Genomic DNA, 17,264 nt, shown 5'->3' with positions numbered 1-17,264 from the left:
TATGTTAGAAATGCGTCCTGTTTCTGTGCAGTATCAGATCATATGCGCAATTATTGGACAAACCCCGGTGCGGGCGTACAGGAGAGATTTTTTTTGACACTTTAGGTCCCGCCTTCTGTATTCGGCCATGCTTTCCCTGAGTGTATTCCTTTCGAAGCGTTGGAGGGCTTCTACTACGTTGGGTGACATGGTAGCCCATGCTGGGAAACCATAGGTCAGGATTGGTCGAATAAGGGTTTTAGTAGCAGGGAACAGGGCCCGAGATAAGAGGAGGTTTTTTAAGGCAGCTGAGCCATTAGAAGCTTTGGCAATATATGATCTGACGTGAGGGTTTTATTTAAGTTTGATATTAAGAGAGATCCCCTGGTATAGGATTGAGTGTGGTTTCCAATGCGTAAATGAATGTTTTTACTTTCTGGCACTGTACGCTAGTGGCACTTCCCGCTCGAGTTTCTGAAGTGAATAATCCCAGACTTCAGAGAATTATTAACGGTGAGGGCCCACTAATATAAATATGTAATGACCCTATTGGTTAGGTATTTGAAAGAGAGAGAGGCTAATTAGGGTCTGGGTTTACTCGCATAAATGATGGTGTCGTCAGAGAAGAGGAACCTTCCTGATGCCGGAAGACCATTGTCGTTGGATAGAAAGGACGGGTGAGAGGCCGCCTGGATAAGTTTACGAGAGAAAGGGGAATATCGTGGAGGAAGATGTTAAGAAGTTTGGGGCCTAGAATGGATCCTTAAGGGACTTCTGAGTTTACCGGGAGTCGATCGAGCGAAGTCCATCGAAGCGCACGTGGCAAGTTATTTTGGAGATAAAGTCTACAAGAATTCTGAATAAGGGGAGGCGTAATTGGTCTGAATTAGCTTGAAGAGAAAGCCCTCTTTCCAAACTGAATCGAATGCCTTTTCAAGGTCTAAAGCGCAAACTACGATGCAATGCCTATTTTCCAGGTGATTGTGGATGTGGTCTTACAGATACAGGATTGCCTGCTCGATGAATCTGAGGTTTTTTAATCCGAATCGATTAAGTGGAATGATAGAGCAATAGTGCCTATTGAGGTGACTTAGTAGGATACATTCAAAGATTTTTCCAATATTGGAAAGAAGAAAGATAGGTCTCATATCTTTGAGATCGCCCGAGCACCCCTCCTTAGGGATAGGTATTAGAAGGGCTGATTTCAATGATACCGAGAAGTGTCGGTTGTTCAGGCAGTTGTTGAAGAGGATGGCGAGACGTTCGCTGATGGTAGGCGCACACTTCCGCAGGACAGAGTTAGAGATCGGGGGATGATTTTTTATTGTTGGACCGGATGATTGCAAATTCAACTTCTTCTAAGGAGGTAAAGAAGAAGGCGAACGGGCCGATTTTTATTACATCAGTCGAGCGGCGATGGGAAAGGGGGCAAAGGTCAGATCCTTCCAGACTCAACCTTTTATTGTTGATAGTAGTGGCGACCACCAAATTCTAAATGGGGTCCGCGTGCGATTTTTTTTTCCTCAGGGGAGTGGAACTGGAGGTTGCCTATTTTTATCGGGGAGTAGTTGACGTTGATAGAAGATTTTTCCTTCCAGCCAATCGATTAATTATTGAGAAAACTTGTGGGCCAGGATTTAGGGATTTGAGAAGTTTCTTGTAGGATGCATTCAGTTCGGATCGAATAGCTCCATTGATTTTGCTGGACAGGTTTTTAATTATCTCGGAGGTCTGACTACCGTCTACGTTGCATCTCCGTAGCCGGTGAAATAATCGTTTGCTGCGCTACAGTAGTTACAGTACAGGAGGGTTGAGGGGGAAAGGCATCCCTATTTGTAGTAACCAGGCTCTTTGACTGGAGCATGTTTGTCGATTGTAGTTTCGAAGGCAGTTGAATTTCCAGATGTAAGTGTCTAGCTCAACGGAGCAGGGCGGAAACGCGGGATGCTTTTAGCTCTCTCTCTCTTTACATTGCATTGACTCCAGCCTGCGGGGGCATTTGGAGATATTGGCTGAGTGACTCAGTAGGCACATTTTAGGAGCACCACCGACTCCTTGTCTGTGTTGTCTTGTAATTTGAGCTTGTCCACCGATAGGTTGGTAATCTAAAATTTGACTGTTTTGTCGATATTCTTGGTAACTAGTGCCCTGGCTGTGAAGCCATACAGAAAAATCGGAGGGAGAAAGCTGATTCTATTCTTATCTTTAGCTAACCGCGGGTTAGTCGATTCGCCAGATTTCGGAGTCCTGGGACGTGCGTGCCTCGCTTTGGGGCGATGCTGATTGTCAGAGAGAAGATGGAAGGGTTCGCTGAGGCCGAGATCCGTTTATTTTCGCTTGAAGAGGGACAAGTTTGGATTCGTCTTGAAATCCTTGGATGTAATTGTCAGAGGAATTTATATCACCGTTCCGGGCGTCAAGCTGGGCCCAAGAGGGAAGCTCTGTTCCTAGTCAATGATTAGGGAAGGGCAGCCGTCGTTAACCATTTCTTCGGCCGTAACGGTCTTGGCGGCCGAATGCATGCATGCAAGGCGGCGATGGTGTAAGCTGGTTCCGCGTTCTTTACACAGTCTGATTTAATGTCCCTCGAATAAGGGTGGGTTTACCGAACGAACGGTCTACCTGGGTAGAGCATTCCAAACACTCCTTACTGACGCTGTCGAAAAAAATTGACAAGTAGGCAGCAGTAGGTCACAGAAACAAAAATAGTCTGTTTTCCATCGATCAAGCTTTCGCGGTGTTACTCTCTACCCCAATTATCGTACTCAAGACAGATACCATTTTTAGATCTTAATCTTAAAGATAATCCTTTTCATTTCATGGTAACTTTGTAGAGACTTCAGAAACTGCACACAATAGTTCCCCAGGGAGATTGTCAAGGCCGACGATTTTATTCCTTTCGAGCATGCTGATGGCTAAGATAATTTCACGTTTCGCCATATTATTCACTTCTTCGCCGGTTTTCACACGATTCAGAATTCTGTTGAAATGTCTTTCCACCTCTTCAGCGGCTCAACATCCCTCGCGGGAAAATTGAAAGGCTTCTCTTTTGTGAGGTATACCCCGTCAACCACACCTACGCACCATCGCTCGCGGTTACCTGAAATGCTCTTCAGAGACGCTCGTACTCGTCCTCTACTGTTTTTCGCCAAATTTCCTTAGGGCGACCCAGTCGTCGGAGATCTTGGGAGAGTGAATTCCATGTCGCCCCTGCTTATCGTGTGACATATTCACTGCCACTTCCGTCTTCCTTTCACATCGCATATGAATGCCAAGCATATGCAACGATTAAGTTTTTCGTTTGAGATAGCGTCATACCAGCGTACTCCGATGATACGACGCAGACAGGTATTGAAGCTTTTGAGTAACAGTGGAGACCACTTTCCATGTGCTACTCCCATATAGCAATGCACAAAGACCACTAGCACAGAATAGTCTCAACTTGATCGTAATGTTGAGATAACTGCATTTCCAAATTTTGGATAGGGTAGCGAAAGCGATGTTAATGCGTCGGGCAACATCTAGTTCGTTGCCACCGTCGGCAAAAACCACGCTTACTAGATATACAAATCGATCGACGCCTTTGATGCTCTGCCCATTAATGCAGATAGGGAGAGTGTGATGACACGGTGGACTGAGAATCTTGGTTTTGTTGGCGTTTATTTTCAGTCCAACTCTACCTGCCTCTCTTTCCAAATCCAGAAACATTTGGCCATGACCCGGTGAGAAAGCAAGCAGATGTCATTAGCGTAGTTGCGGTGTTTAAGGAAAGATGTCATCGTCCAGTGACTTCCTCCACGACCTCCGGACAAGGAAGCATGAAGAACGTTTCCGATAAAATGAAGAAATAATATGGGTGATAGGATGCAACCCTGGTTAATCCTGCTTTGGACTTCAGCATGTGACATTTTACGTGTTATGTTGCTCTGATAATAGCTACTAGTTTCTCCGGAATGTCCCTCCTGGGTAAAATACTCCAGATACATCCTATTCATGATATGGAAACTTTTCTCGAAATCGATGAAGAGTAGGGGCAGCGAAGACAAAATTCCGCGCATTGTTCCAAAATGATCGGTGGGGTTTTGATGTGGTCAATACAGGAGGATCCAAATCGAAATTTTGTTTATTGTGTTCCTGGATTATTTTAGCTGTTATCTCTGCGAAGGCAGCGAGCACGCAGGCATCACTCCCATTGTCACACACAAAATGTGTGCCTTTTTTGGGATCTTAACGGGCATCTCCTTCCACTTTCTGGGAAAGAACTCGGATTTCCAAGGTTTCCGTAGGAGTGGGAACAGCAGATCTGCATTAACCGCAGGTGCACTGATAAATAATTCTGCGGGGAGACCGTCACGTCCAGTGGCTTGATTCCTTTTGAATGCATTGATGGCCGAAATGATTTCTCTTCTGCTTGGAGGAACAGTTCGTATCCGCATGTTATGGTGACTGGTCATTTTCTCCGCAAGAGGAGGAACCTCACCGAATGTAATACGATTAAGAACCATGACGAAGTATTCTTTCCACCTCTTCAGTTGTTTATCACCGTGAATGAGAAGTAGACATTTGACGTCCTTCACAGGACCAGCGAAAGATTTGTGACCACATGCGCAATTTTTCTCTTATCACGGCATGCATTCAACGGAGCATTAATGTTCAGCATGACCGGTAAATGATTCCCCCTATGTTACATGGTGTGAAAAAGTTCAGGGCTCTCGACGGGAGGTACCGCATGCTTTTCACTCCGGGCTCGGTTTTCCCGCTGCCTCTAGGGGTGTTTCAATAACTCCTAAAATATCTAACATTTAGTGAATATATTAGAAAATAAAAATGCGAAGACTTGGAGGTTGCTTGCTTGCTTTATTGTATAGAATACAAAATTTTTAAAATTATATTTTCTTTGTTTATAAATATTGATGACCTAATTGAGATAGTCCTTTGGATTGAAGAAAGTGGAATTAATAATAAATAAATAATATTTAAATCTAATAAAACAACGAGCGAGCCTTTATCCTCGTTAACATTTCTGAGGATAATTTTCTCTGCTTTCTTCTTCATACTCCCAATTTCAAAATTACACATTTTCTCCAGTCAAATATTAGCTACCCCATGGAATTCTTTATCATTTTATGAGAAAGTTATCACAAACATAAAACGGCAAAATTCTAATCTTTTCATTTTTCATTCAATTTGAAAAATTCATTTTTCTTCCAAACTCAATTTCAACACCTTTTCCATCAGTTCTTGTTCCTTTTGCATCTCTAATTCCATTAATTTTTGGTCCTGAACACTAAGTCGTAAAGCCATCGCCAGATCAGGATCTATGGCGGGAAATTCTTCTGCATCCTCGCTCAGAGGTGAATTGATTCCACGATATTGGGTCAACGATTCTTGTAGTACTCTGTATAATTTTGGGATGAATGGAAGTTCAGGTAGTAGCGATAAGTTTTATGTGTGAATAATTAGCCTTAGACCTATTTGAACAACACAAGTTAAAAAGCGGTGAATAATGCTGCGTGTGAACTTGAGCAAAGCGTGGCTGAGTGCAAACGTGTAATTGCAGTGAATCATGAGTGAAAGACATGCAGAGTATTTGGATTTATTATATAAACGCAATCATTTCATTAAAATGGTGGAAACTGAGCTTAATGATCAATCTAAAATCCAAAATGGAAACCAAAACTATAAATGAAGCAACAACCCAGTTGAAAGTAGAATAAAAGCGTAACAAGTGTACATTTGATGAAAAATCAATTCAACAACCCAAAAAGAAGCACAAATATAATCGCTTTGTCACTTAAAAATATTTTTCAAGCGTGCATGATTATTTTTAAAAGCATGCGATCTAAATTACCAGAAATTGTAAAGGAAAAGTGTTAGTAAATTTAAATCAGTTATACTGAGAACATGCACGATATTCACCTCTGAATCTGCGCCTCTTCATCCGAAAATGGTAATGGCGAAGCTTTCTGTCCACGAAGGGCTTCCCAGATATCTACTTGATCACTGTCAGCGCTTGTTTCAACCAGACTTTGCTCTATTGCAATCTGCAATAAATCATCTTCGTCTTCGATTGTTAGTTGGCGCCGCAACTCGAAATCTGTAATTCAAATTGAAATATTATCATGAGTCCCTTGATGTAAAGAAAAGTGGTCGAGCTACAGACCTCTGTTTGTGTAATGGCTTGGGATATCAAAACACTGATCATCAATAACGCACGTGAGCCTCTCCTGTTCCTGAATGGTTGAGACATGCTCGACCGGCGAGTCCATTCCAAACACATTAACGAAGGTTACACAAACATTCAGCACATGAAAAAGTGGAATTTCTACTTTGACTGGAAAACCAGATGGCAGTTGCATTGTTATGAAGTCTTTCAATTTGGATACATGTGGGCTGGCCATTGTAGACATTAAATCGAGAATCGGCAGCACCTGCTCTTGCAATCGGATTGGAAATTCTTCACTTAGCCATAAGTTCGCTTTAAATCTTTGGATCTAAAAATGAAGTCAATTATATATTGACATTTCTCTATTTCAGCGATTAAGAAACCTTAGTTGACACTTTCTTGGGACGGCCAATATCACGGCCCTGCAGATCACCTCCTGAAAAGTACTCTTCAGCCGTAACCGAACTTTTCGGAGTAGAACCTCCTGAATTACTAGCACCATCCGAAGGAGAGTCATCTTCGTACTTTTCTTCAGTATGAGGTGACGAAAGCTTGATTTAAAAATTACAAAATGTTTCTATAAATTCCGAGACCAATATGTAATGAGAACTCACTTGCTCGCGATATGTGGCCAGTTCTGGACTTTTCCGATATTCTTCTTCGGCTATTCCTAAGAAGTTGTGGATTGGAGTGCGAGAATTTTTTCCCTGCAATAAATAAACCGTCAAGTGATGTTATTTTAACAGCAAAATATCAATATACCTTCATTTGCTCATTTACATGTTCCGTTCGGGTCCTGGTTATGAATTCTACATTACTGGCACCGTACACTTTGCAATCATAACCGTTTATCGATTCATTCTTTTCACTCCGCCATCCCCATATACCTGCTTTATTACGTTCAAAGCTAATCTTATCCATATCGATGTTATTTGTGACAACTGGGGCGCTAAGTCTGGCGCGTACAGATCCTGGCGGCGGCGGAATGGCAACTACATTACCAACTGAACTGTGCAGTTGCTCGATTAGAACTTCATGTGTGTCGTGGTCAATTTCTATCATAGTTGCTGTCTCACCTGTAGAGAAATATTTGTGAGTAGTGGAACCAAAGAAGAGCGCAAACAATTTACGTTGCCCTTTGAAAATGTATGTTCTGTTTCCTCTTTGCCAAGTAGCGTTATCAAAGCCTAGTAGTGTTGTGTCGATACGGACGTTGGCACCCCTTTTGTACACTTTGTAAACATCGCTAGGGCATAAACGTGACATCAAAGGCACTAAAATGTAGAATGGAATACAGTTTATAATGTAAAATAATTGAAAAATAGTTTTTCTGGAATTTAAAAAAGGGGTCCTAGAATTGCACCGTGTGAGTTGGGGTTAAAGAATTCACTCAGTCTTCCCTGCATGTTTTAATAGGCGACTAAAAGGGATAGACATTTGTGGGCTAACAACCTGCAAATTTGGAAATTTTACTGCTACCGAATGTCGACAGCGCCTGGGATAGGGATGACCTCGCGGATATTCAAAACGGACAATGGTTAGTTTCTGGAATTTGGACATGCTCCTCAATAACGGCCCGCGGAATGTTCGCTTTCTCCAACTCCAGCGAGAATTCCAACGATATAAACTGAACATCTTAGGCCTAAGCGAAGTAAGATGGTGAGACTCCAGAGAGTACTTCTTTTACTATTGCGGCAATGTGTTTTTGTTCTTTGGACAGCCGAGTGGTATCAGACGCGAAGCCAGTGTCGGGTTGCTTGTGACGGCTTCCGCAAGGTGCATTTTCTTGACCTGGGAGCCGGTTTTGACGGATTTCTAACTGCAAGATTTCGATCTAGGTTCAAAAGCATCACAATTTTACAATACACCATTGGAGACCGATATAGTGAATGATGCTTTCTACGAACAATTACACGCAGCTTAGGAGAGACTTCCTAAAAATGACATTGTGATCGTGATGGGTGATCTGAATGCCATAGTGGCTTCTGATAACACCTAGCCCGAGCATGTGATGAGGAAACACGGTCTTAGAGAACATAGCGACAATGGTGGGAGGTTTGTAGAGCACAGAGCCTGCAATAAGGTCAGTTATGTTTCAACCCACTGACATCTTAGGAGCAATCAAATTGATCACTTTATCACATCTAGAACAGTAGATTTAGGAGTTGCTTCCTGGATGTGCGTAACAAGGGAGGTGCATCGGCCTCGATAGGGATCACTATCTGATGGTCGCTTACCTTCGCTTTCGCGTCCACCACTTCTAGCAGGTTTGGAGAGCTGTGACCCTTCAAGTTCGCTTGTATAATTTAGCTGTCGCTCTACTGTGGAAGAGTTATCTTGCTGATCGGACGGCAGATATACTGAGTAATCCGCCTGAGAATATCGATAAGCATTGGGTCACGTCTCGAAGCGACGACAAAGTTCTGGCTGAATGTGGAATCGTGGTAACAGATCGACGAACGGAAGAAATTGAATGCTCAGTTAACCGCTGCGAATTATGGCAGGCATGACGCGTTCGAACTCTGACACAGTGCGAAATCCCGAGAAGCTCAACGTAGAGTGCGCCCTTGTTAACATCCGGTGAAGTTTAGCTTTTTGTGGCCATCGATACACACCGGCTCTTCATCGATTCTGAGAAAGCTTTCGATACCGTGAGCAGAAAGTGTATCTGCCGTGCTCTACGGGGCAGGGGGAAGTCATTCCCTAGAAACTAATGGTTAATATCAGGTCGCTGCTGCAGAGGTAAAATTTCAGAGGAATTTGAGGCCCAAAAAAGTCCGCCAGGGATGCCTCTTGTCACCGATATTCTTGTTATCAGAGACGTTCCTCATGTTGCCTTGTCCAGAGGACGTGGAGGATTTCCATGGACTATAAAATCTTTCCTCAAACACCTTGAATACGTTGATGCTGCTCTCTCACCCCGGCATGAACGTTGACCAAATGATGGATTTAGAAAGAGGTAGAGGCAGGTAGAGCTAGACTCAACAAAACCATATGTCACCGGATTCTAGTTATCTGGATTAATGGGCAGGACATTGAAGGCGTCGATCAACTTGTATATCTAGGGAGCGTCGTTTCTACCGACAATGGTCCCGAACTAGTCTAATCAAAAATTCGTTTTTATTTAGATTCAATCTGAGCCCATCTTGTATGAGGAAATCATTCCTTTTTTGGACAAGTTGCCTGAGATCATTTTTGGTATTGGTAGCTAGGAAAACATAATCAGCCCTATCATTTCAACCTGGCCCTGGAAAAGTGGTCCGTGATGCTAATGTAAACGCGCGAAACATTATTCTTTTCAAAGAAAAACAACCCGAAATGAACAAACTGCTTTCATCCAGATACAGCAGGCGACGCGAGACTTTGGGTGCGTCCGCACCAAAAACTAGAGAAACAGCATCAAATAGCAGTAGTCAACTGAAAACAATAAAGATAGGAAAACACATCTTTGAAACAACTATCTAAAGTCAAAAATCGCAGCCGATAACAGCCATGACAACCAAATTCGGGCATGGTTGTTGGCAATCAACAGAGTCTATTGCAACTTAAAAAAAATTGGTCCGCTCGGACCATCTCACCATGGGGTCAAAGCTCTTGCTGTACAAGACAACGGACTTGCCAGGCCTCATGTATTCCTCGGAGACTTGTGTTCTTAGCAAGAACAATTGCGACCACTTAGTCGCGAAGACAATCCATCGAAGAATTGTTGGTCCTCTTCATGAGGATGGATGGTGATGCCTTGGAGGAAGGTATGTTGCTTTCCTAAATAATTCCTCGCCTAATTCCTAACAGGAATATATCGAGGTAAATTTTGCCAACCGGCCACACTATCCGTTTTAACACCGTCAAAGAGTGGGAACAACTCTCCAAATCTATGAAGAACCACACCTCGTACAATCGAAATGTTCTAATCATTCACGACGTTTGACGAGCCCTGATAAGAAAATTATTTACAAATCAACTTTGGTGACTTAGTGACTCATGTTAGTGACTAGCGCAAGTGATGAATGCTCTCCGCAAGATGCAACTGAGTCAGGCGTGCATCCAGTGCACCCAAACACCAAGGAAAAATCCTAAAATACGGCACATGTTCCAAAATGTGTGCACTCTCGCTTATCGCACTACGATCAGCTCTCGGCCGCCCCCAATTAAATCCAATTGTTCCGCATTTCGTACGCACTGTGCGTAGCGTGCGAAACGGCAATTTACTTACCCCACGACGTGAACTCCCATTTCATCTCCACATAGAAGTCGGGCGCGTCCAGGAGCAATTGTAAAAGTTTAGGCACATGGGTGACCCGCTGGATATGTCGCTGCAAATCCCGCACCTCCAGGATCGCCGTCAGGATCTGCTCGTCCCCGCTGCAGACGGCTTCCTGCACAACTGAAACGAATCGCAATCTTCATAAAACGCCAGGACTTGCCTCGACACCCGCGGCAAACACACTCACTTGACCACCCGTCGCACTCGAAATTGGCGTTGCACTTGGCTGCAAGCAGGCACTTGACTGACTCCCGGTGGCCCAGCTTCACGGCGAGCAGAAGAGGGGTCCGCCCCCGCGGGTCCAACTTCTCCTTATCGTGCTGGAAAGCAGAACGCAAACTATTTAAAACACACCCCGCTAATTCAATTACGCGCTTTTAATCGCAGTAGCACTTATCGTTGTGATATTGCTTGCGTTTCGAATCTCGGTCAGGCGGCGAGCATACAAATTAGATTAACGTCTAGACGACGGCGAGATTCGAGTGTTGACACGGCGCGCGCGGTTGTAAATCAAACGAGGCTTCCTTTGATCCCGGACTGCTTACCTCTTCTGCTTTGAGCAGTTTCTGCAGTTTTTCATGCTCATTGTTCCACACCAGCCAATGCAGCGGGTATTGCCTCTCGATTTCCGCAACGGACAATGTCATTTTCGATTTGGTGACGATGTCATTCGATTTCTCTGGAAAATGATGCTTTTCTGATTGGTGGCTCGGCGGTGCCCAATTCAATCCCCTCGACGACTGTGAATGTTAATTTTTGGAAACTTTTTCTAGCGATTTAGAAGGAATTTGCTAAACAAATTGACGAACCCACCGCGAATCCGTCACTTGCACGATTGTCAAATGAGTCGCTTTCCTTTTTATTTCATTTGTCGCAGCTTAGATGTCACTTGTCAAATGTTAGGCGTGCGCAAAGCTGGGGAAATCGAGGGGTATTTCGTCGGCCACTGTAGGAAGGTGAATAACTTTTTGAAATTTGTGGAATATGAGCCATCGACGGTTTGCTGTCGGTTTTTGTAAAGGGAATTAAAATTCTCTGTTGTCGAAGGAGATCAGTATTTCCGGGTCACAGAGTTACGCCCCTGAAGGAATACAATGCGGTAATGCAGACGTTTGGTGACTCTGAATGGAGAATCCCTTCTATTCCAGGACTGGGGTTTTGTCGGCCATACGTGATTAGAAAATTCGCAAAACTTTCTCCTCTAAAATTACACACGAATTATTTATTCCCTATTGGCATTGTATTTCGGCGGACACTCACTGAAATTTCGATTCTAATTTCAAAAATTTGCTCAATTCATTTCCCACCAGACTTGACCAACAAATTGCCCAATCTGCTACCGCCGGGCCGGCCGCTTCTCCTCCGCCGATCTACTCCATAAACGGAACGGCCGCTCTACGTTCAACTGAACTCGTCATATTTGTGTGCTGCTGCCTTCTGTTGTGCTGTTTAAACTTTCCTTCTGTTCTGTGTCGCGTTCGCTGGCCGTGCTTTTCCGCGTTTGAATAATTAAAGACTTTTCCTTTCACACGTCAGCCACCCGAGTGCCTTACAAAAGGACCAACCACAAAGCCAGATAACTAGGTCCTTCCGTGTCGTATGTAAACAAGAATTCGTCCTGGTGGCCAGCGCGATTTGTGGTGTTTTCGTAACCTGGTTGTTGCGTTGCAAAGTGTACGGGCGCCGAGAGTGGGAAACGACGAGAAAAAAGCCAGATTGGAATCTGATGGACGAGTCGCGCTGTGGAGATTTTCGTTAGGGGGGGCCCTGCGACAGGTTGTGCTGGAGCCGTGATGATTGCGGTCCATTTCGAGTGTGTCGTCGGAGCGTTGTTATCAGCGTGCGGGTCGTGCTGCCGGGAAACCTGTGAAGTGTCTCGTATACAAACAAGTGTGGTTGTGTGAAAACAAAACAAAGGGGAGGCATTCGGATTTTCCGCGAGTGCAAGTTGCAGTGAAAGCGGTCGTCGTGACCGGCTCCAAATAGGTCCCCGAAAGAATGTGAGGCTCCATGGCGGCCTTCGAAGTCGCGACGAGTTGACTCACACGAGAAAGAAGTCGCGCTACGTCCAACAGGTGAGCGGCCTCGCGTACAGGTGGACCGTGATGGTGGTTTTGCGGCCGCAGAAGCGCCTTTTGTAAGATTGCGGTGCAAGCGGTACCTTTAAGAGGGTTTAGCGACGACTGCTGTCGCCGGGCTGACATTCCTTTCGCATTCTTTCGACGAACGGTCGCGGTTACAGCTCGAAGTGGCCAACCCATCGGGCGGAAATCCTTTACTGCGAGTTTCTGCAGAAGAAATGCTCCATGTCGCGCTTATTAGTTTCTCAGAAGCGTCTCATTAAGTGCCGACCGTTCCCACACACTAAGTTGTAAACGCTGTGATTTTGCGTTGTTTTTACGTTTTCCGGGTCGCGCTGCATTTCGCCACTCAATCAAGACGCCAACCTGTTTTTTGTCGTCCGCAATTAATTAAAATTCTACACATCGGCCGAGAGCTGATCTTTGGAGTCGTCGGCAGATGTTTCGGGACTACTGCAAGTGCCTTGACGCCGAATATCTGTTTTTAAATGTGTTGTTTCCATCCTTTCCCACGCTGATTCCGTTATCAACAGTGGTCGGGCGGTACTCCCCAGCGAGCCTCCTCGGTTTGGTATTCCAGCGCGAATGTCGGGGTGAAGTTTCTGTGGAAAGTCGTGCGTGCTAGCAATATGGAAAACGACAGTAAATTGAAATTGGACGTGAAAAACTCATCGTCGGACGGGTTGCTGGCGACGGCGGCTGCAATTGGCTCCACGTCTGCTGCCGCAGTGGCGTCACCGCCATCGAGCCAGGCAAATGGGAATGCAATCAACGCTCAAATTAGCGGTAATCATCATCAGGTGCCGAACCTGGGCAGCTTGAAGTCGGAGACTTCATCGAATGCGAGTGTGAACGGCTCCATAAAGAAATGTTCGCCCGCCACGGTTCTGATGAATTCACGGGAGGACGTGACCTCGCTGGGCGGAGGATCTTCAGTGAACAGTCAAACGATGAGTCACGGGAATCACAGCAAACATTCGAAAGGTAAGGAACCCCAAATTTTCATTAGTCACTGAATACATTTTTGGTGCACGTCAATTTGTTCATGTGAGTGTCAAGAAATTGGTAGGCATCGTTTCATTGTTCCTTGGCAGTCTAGTCAGCCTCGGGGATATCTTTTAAAAGTTTAATTTTTCGAATTTTTGAGACCCCGTGTCCCCGTGCCCCCGTGACGGCAGATATTACTTCTATAGATGTTTGTTCAGGAAGCTCTTGATTAAAGTTCCCTGGCGAGGAATAGAACCTCGGTCTCCTGTGAGACAGCCACTGGTCACTATACTATGCCGTAGACGGTTCCAAGACCGTTTTTGAGAAGAGGAGCCATTATAGTTTGAATAGTCCCGTAACAATTAGGGGTCTCGGGGTTATTTTGGGTAAATTTTGCTCGGGCTGTTAGTAGTCACTATTAGGTTGCTTGGGTTCCCTTTCAACATCACTTTGTCGTTGTGCGGTAGCCTGATCACTAATACACTCTCTAGTCTCTACAGTCTGTTACATAAGAGCGTGGTCACTGTTAAATAATAACAACAATTGATTTTTCGAAAATTCGCAAATTTATTGATAATTTGGTCGTCAATACTCAATGCAAATACCTCAGTAGCAAGTCCAATCTCCTGCATTGTCAATTATGGTCTGGCACCGTCGGGGCATACTTTCCACTAGTTTTTCTGCATATTCTACCGGAAAAGACCTCCAAATTTTTCGAATTTTGTCGAGAAAGTTGATCTAAATTACATGGCTTGCGTCTGCGAAGCTGCATTTTCATCAGAGCCCATACATTTTCCATGGGATTTGCATCCGGTGACTGAGATGGCCAATCTAAAGTGACAACTCCGTTTTGCGCCTTCCACTCGCTACACGCTCGACTCCGATGTTTTGGATCGTTGTCCTCTTGAAGGATCCAGCTTTCATTTTTCTTAATATACCATTGCTTAGGAGATGGCAACAAAGCCTTTTGATATATTTTATTCATTTTTTCGGCATTTAAATTCTCGGTAAATAAGAACAAAGTACCGAAACCTTTGTTTGAGAAGCACCCCCAAACATGGACCTTGACGGAGTGTTTAACAGTCCGTTGAAGCATCCTACTGGTGGAGGTTGTCCAGACGTGTTTGATGCTCGGAAATGCCCAGAAGGAGGATTCATCAGAAAAAAATACGTTGCTCCAATCGCGGTCCAAGTTTTCCTTCGCCCATTCCACTCGTTTTTCAACGTGTTTTGCACTCAACATTGGTTTTTCCAAAGTACTGCGATATTTCAGTTTATTGGCAAGCAAGTGCCTGCGAATCGTTCCGTAAGATATGTCAACATCTTTTGCTTTCAATTTCACAGCAGCTCCACGTAAAGTCAAAGTTGGATCTTTCGAGAACAATGCGAGAATCTTTTTTTCGTCTTTTTTTGAGACTTTGCTTGCACTTCCGCGATCAGGAAAATCATCAACCTTACCGGCCTTTTTATAGCGATTTATCCACTTGTTAGCGAACTGCTTCGCCTTTCCCATATATTTTGCAGCAGTAGTTTCCGTTAATTTGGATCCTTTTTCATGCAAACATAGAAAAATTACCTCAAAGCGAGAGGCGTAAACAGCACTCATTTCAAAAAACCACTCAATTGAAGACTAAATTTGACAGAGAGCTGACTTTTTACAAAAAGCATGAAGGACTGAGGTGCCCTCTATGTCATAGAAAAAGAAACAGGACGCTCTGATTTTTTATCTACGTGTAACAGTGACCACGCTCTTATGTAACAGACTGTAAAACATAAGCATGGAACCAAAGGGTCTTGATTCCCCCAGTTAGAGTAAGTCACACAGTCGGATCAACCCGCGACTTTGAGCAATCAAGTCACTGCCTAGTGGTGAATTTCAGGGGCTACACCACCGCGAAGGGTCTGTCCAATAGATGGTCTTCGCTTCAGTAAGAAGTGTGCAATTAGTGCTTCCAGCACGGTTTGCCAGAAAGCAGAGTAAACTGCAAAGACAACCAGGACACAACCTTCTCCTGCTTCTCCTCCACTAGAAACAATTGGTCTAATGCCGTAATGTGAAAATGGATCCAGGCGGAACGGACACTACGAATCTGCAAAGACTCCCAGCCAACGGCAATGTAAAGCACTCTGAAAGAAGGTGTAGCTCCTTGGAAAGCAGAAGAAAGTGGACACAAGGAAGCGGAACTCTCGGCGAAGGGTGGAAATTTACTGGTAACGGCGGTAAGACCCAGACTCTTCAGTTCGCAGCGATTTTTCATGATATTGGTCAACATTCCTGACAATCGGTTCATGTTATTTCCTAGCGATTAGCCTTACCCTAAAATTGATGCTCCTTATCCGCCTCTGGAAGTTGATTTCTATATTAATCGATTCGACACACTGTCACCTTGCAAGGCGCCGAAATTCAAGTTCCACAAGGCTGATTTGTGAGCTTTGAATGATTTTCTCAAAGCAGTTGACTGGAATGGATGGTACGTTAAAGAAATCTATCATCCAACCAGACTGCTTTACTAATACTATTTAGAAAAAGTTCCATGTTTCATTCCCGTCTCTTATCCTAATCTGCACAAATACCCTGTCTGGTTCACTGTAGAGATCTATAATACTCTTCGTGAGAAACACAAAGCTCGTCTGAGGTTTCAACGTTTGGGTAATGCCGGAGACAGGACAAAGTTTATAACTCTACGTTTGTCTGCAAAAATTCTGATCAAAAATGCACATTCCCAGTATTTAAATACCATCGAAGGCTACCTCGAGCGACGGGAATTAAACTCTTCTGGTTACACGTCCGCAATTCACGCTCTCCACCCACTTCTCCCGCTGGTTATATAAAACTGGAAGATCATACTTCTTATTTCTCTGAATCAGCTTGTGAACTTGTTCGGAATCATTTCTCCTCGGTTTTTACTCCTTACCTCTTTTTCGACCTTAGTGGCGATTGCGGTTCCGATGGTATTCCGAATCTCTTCCTAAAAAAATGTAAGCAGACCAACTCCATTCCCCTGACTATCATTTATAAGAGGAGCTTGCCCGAAGGTGTCTTTCTGGACATGTGGAAGGAAACTCGTATTATACCCGTACGCAAAAAAAGTAATAATACCGACCTATATCCATGCTTTCCTCGTTCTCAAATATTTAAGAAAGATACGTAAAAGAATGCCTTTCGTCTCGTTTCGGTCACTTCATTGTGGAAGAGCAGCATGGCTTTCAACACGGTCGCTGAACTGTGATCAATTTGTTGCAATTCATCAACTTTGTTGCGAAGTCTTTCAATACAAGGAACGATGTTCACACAATCTATACTTCGATTCCATGAGAAGGAAGGAGTAGTTCACCTTGGTTCTCATCAACTCATCAGACGCTGCCTCATCTCTGCTCTGAGAGCAGCGTAACCGAATTGATTACAAGGTGGTATTTGCTCCCTTATATTAATTCAGAAATACGTCATGTGTATGAATTATAACGAACATAGAATCGCCTTGTAAAATTTTAGGCACAAGCCGGCCGGGGCTAAACTAACATTTTGTTTAAGAATCGATGGATTCCTAAGTCCGCCATCCACTTAATGACGGACCGGAATAGCCCTATAGCCTCCAAAATTCATTACCGTGACACATCACATAATATTCGCAACCTTAATGTATTGAGGTACCTTTCGTGGAGTTCCTGTGTTACTTCAACTCCTCCTTGCCCAGAATATTACGCGATTATAACCGTTTGCATATTGGACTTCTGGCTTATTCCTAGCCGCTCATAAAAATAGAGTTAGTGATACTTTGCAATTTTT

The 17,264-nt window shown here is 44.1% G+C and overlaps 2 protein-coding genes across 4 annotated transcripts in view; one reads left to right on the top strand and one right to left on the bottom strand.

The window, feature by feature from the left end:
• Positions 1–4,816: 4,816 nt before the first annotated feature.
• On the bottom strand, positions 4,817–11,307 carry LOC119654888 (ankyrin repeat domain-containing protein 13D). 3 transcript variants are annotated; one of them, XM_038060502.1, is made up of 11 exons: positions 11,223–11,307; positions 10,955–11,149; positions 10,597–10,729; positions 10,359–10,529; positions 7,276–7,419; positions 6,908–7,221; positions 6,760–6,852; positions 6,529–6,696; positions 6,143–6,473; positions 5,899–6,076; positions 4,817–5,377 (listed from the first exon to the last, which is right to left on the bottom strand). In XM_038060502.1, exons 2-11 carry the CDS (start codon positions 11,054–11,056, stop codon positions 5,176–5,178), a joined length of 1,836 nt encoding a protein of 611 aa, XP_037916430.1. In that variant the 5' UTR covers positions 11,057–11,149; positions 11,223–11,307; the 3' UTR covers positions 4,817–5,175. The 3 variants fall into 3 exon arrangements, with proteins under 3 accessions (XP_037916430.1, XP_037916431.1, XP_037916432.1); XM_038060503.1 differs by having other exon boundaries at positions 11,219–11,272; XM_038060504.1 differs by lacking the exon at positions 4,817–5,377 and adding an exon at positions 5,384–5,821 and having other exon boundaries at positions 10,955–11,276.
• Positions 11,308–11,806: 499 nt separating this feature from the next.
• LOC119656225 (membrane-associated guanylate kinase, WW and PDZ domain-containing protein 1-like) overlaps positions 11,807–17,264 on the top strand; it is a 74,504-nt gene continuing 69,046 nt past the window's right edge. Inside the window, exon 1 of the mRNA XM_038062624.1 lies at positions 11,807–13,474. Within this exon, the coding sequence (XP_037918552.1) occupies positions 13,120–13,474 (355 nt within the window). The 5' untranslated portion in view covers positions 11,807–13,119. The remainder of the gene's footprint in view (positions 13,475–17,264) is intronic.

Source organism: Hermetia illucens, chromosome 4 (genome assembly GCF_905115235.1).
Source record: "Hermetia illucens chromosome 4, iHerIll2.2.curated.20191125, whole genome shotgun sequence".
Taxonomy (NCBI): Eukaryota; Metazoa; Arthropoda; class Insecta; order Diptera; family Stratiomyidae; genus Hermetia; species Hermetia illucens.
The sequence above is the reverse complement of the archived record's forward strand: the minus strand, read 5'-3'. Positions and strand labels throughout refer to the sequence as shown.

Excerpts from the sequence above, each read along its gene's own strand:
- LOC119654888 (XM_038060502.1), bottom strand. The coding sequence starts at position 11,056 with ATGACATTGTCCGTTGCGGAAATCGAGAGGCAATACCCGCTGCATTGG. Across the intron at positions 7,420-10,358 it reads ATGGGAGTTCACGTCGTGGG|TGCCTTTGATGTCACGTTTA; the intron begins GTAAGTAAATTG and ends TCTACATTTTAG. Across the intron at positions 6,853-6,907 it reads ATGTAAATGAGCAAATGAAG|GGAAAAAATTCTCGCACTCC; the intron begins GTATATTGATAT and ends TATTTATTGCAG.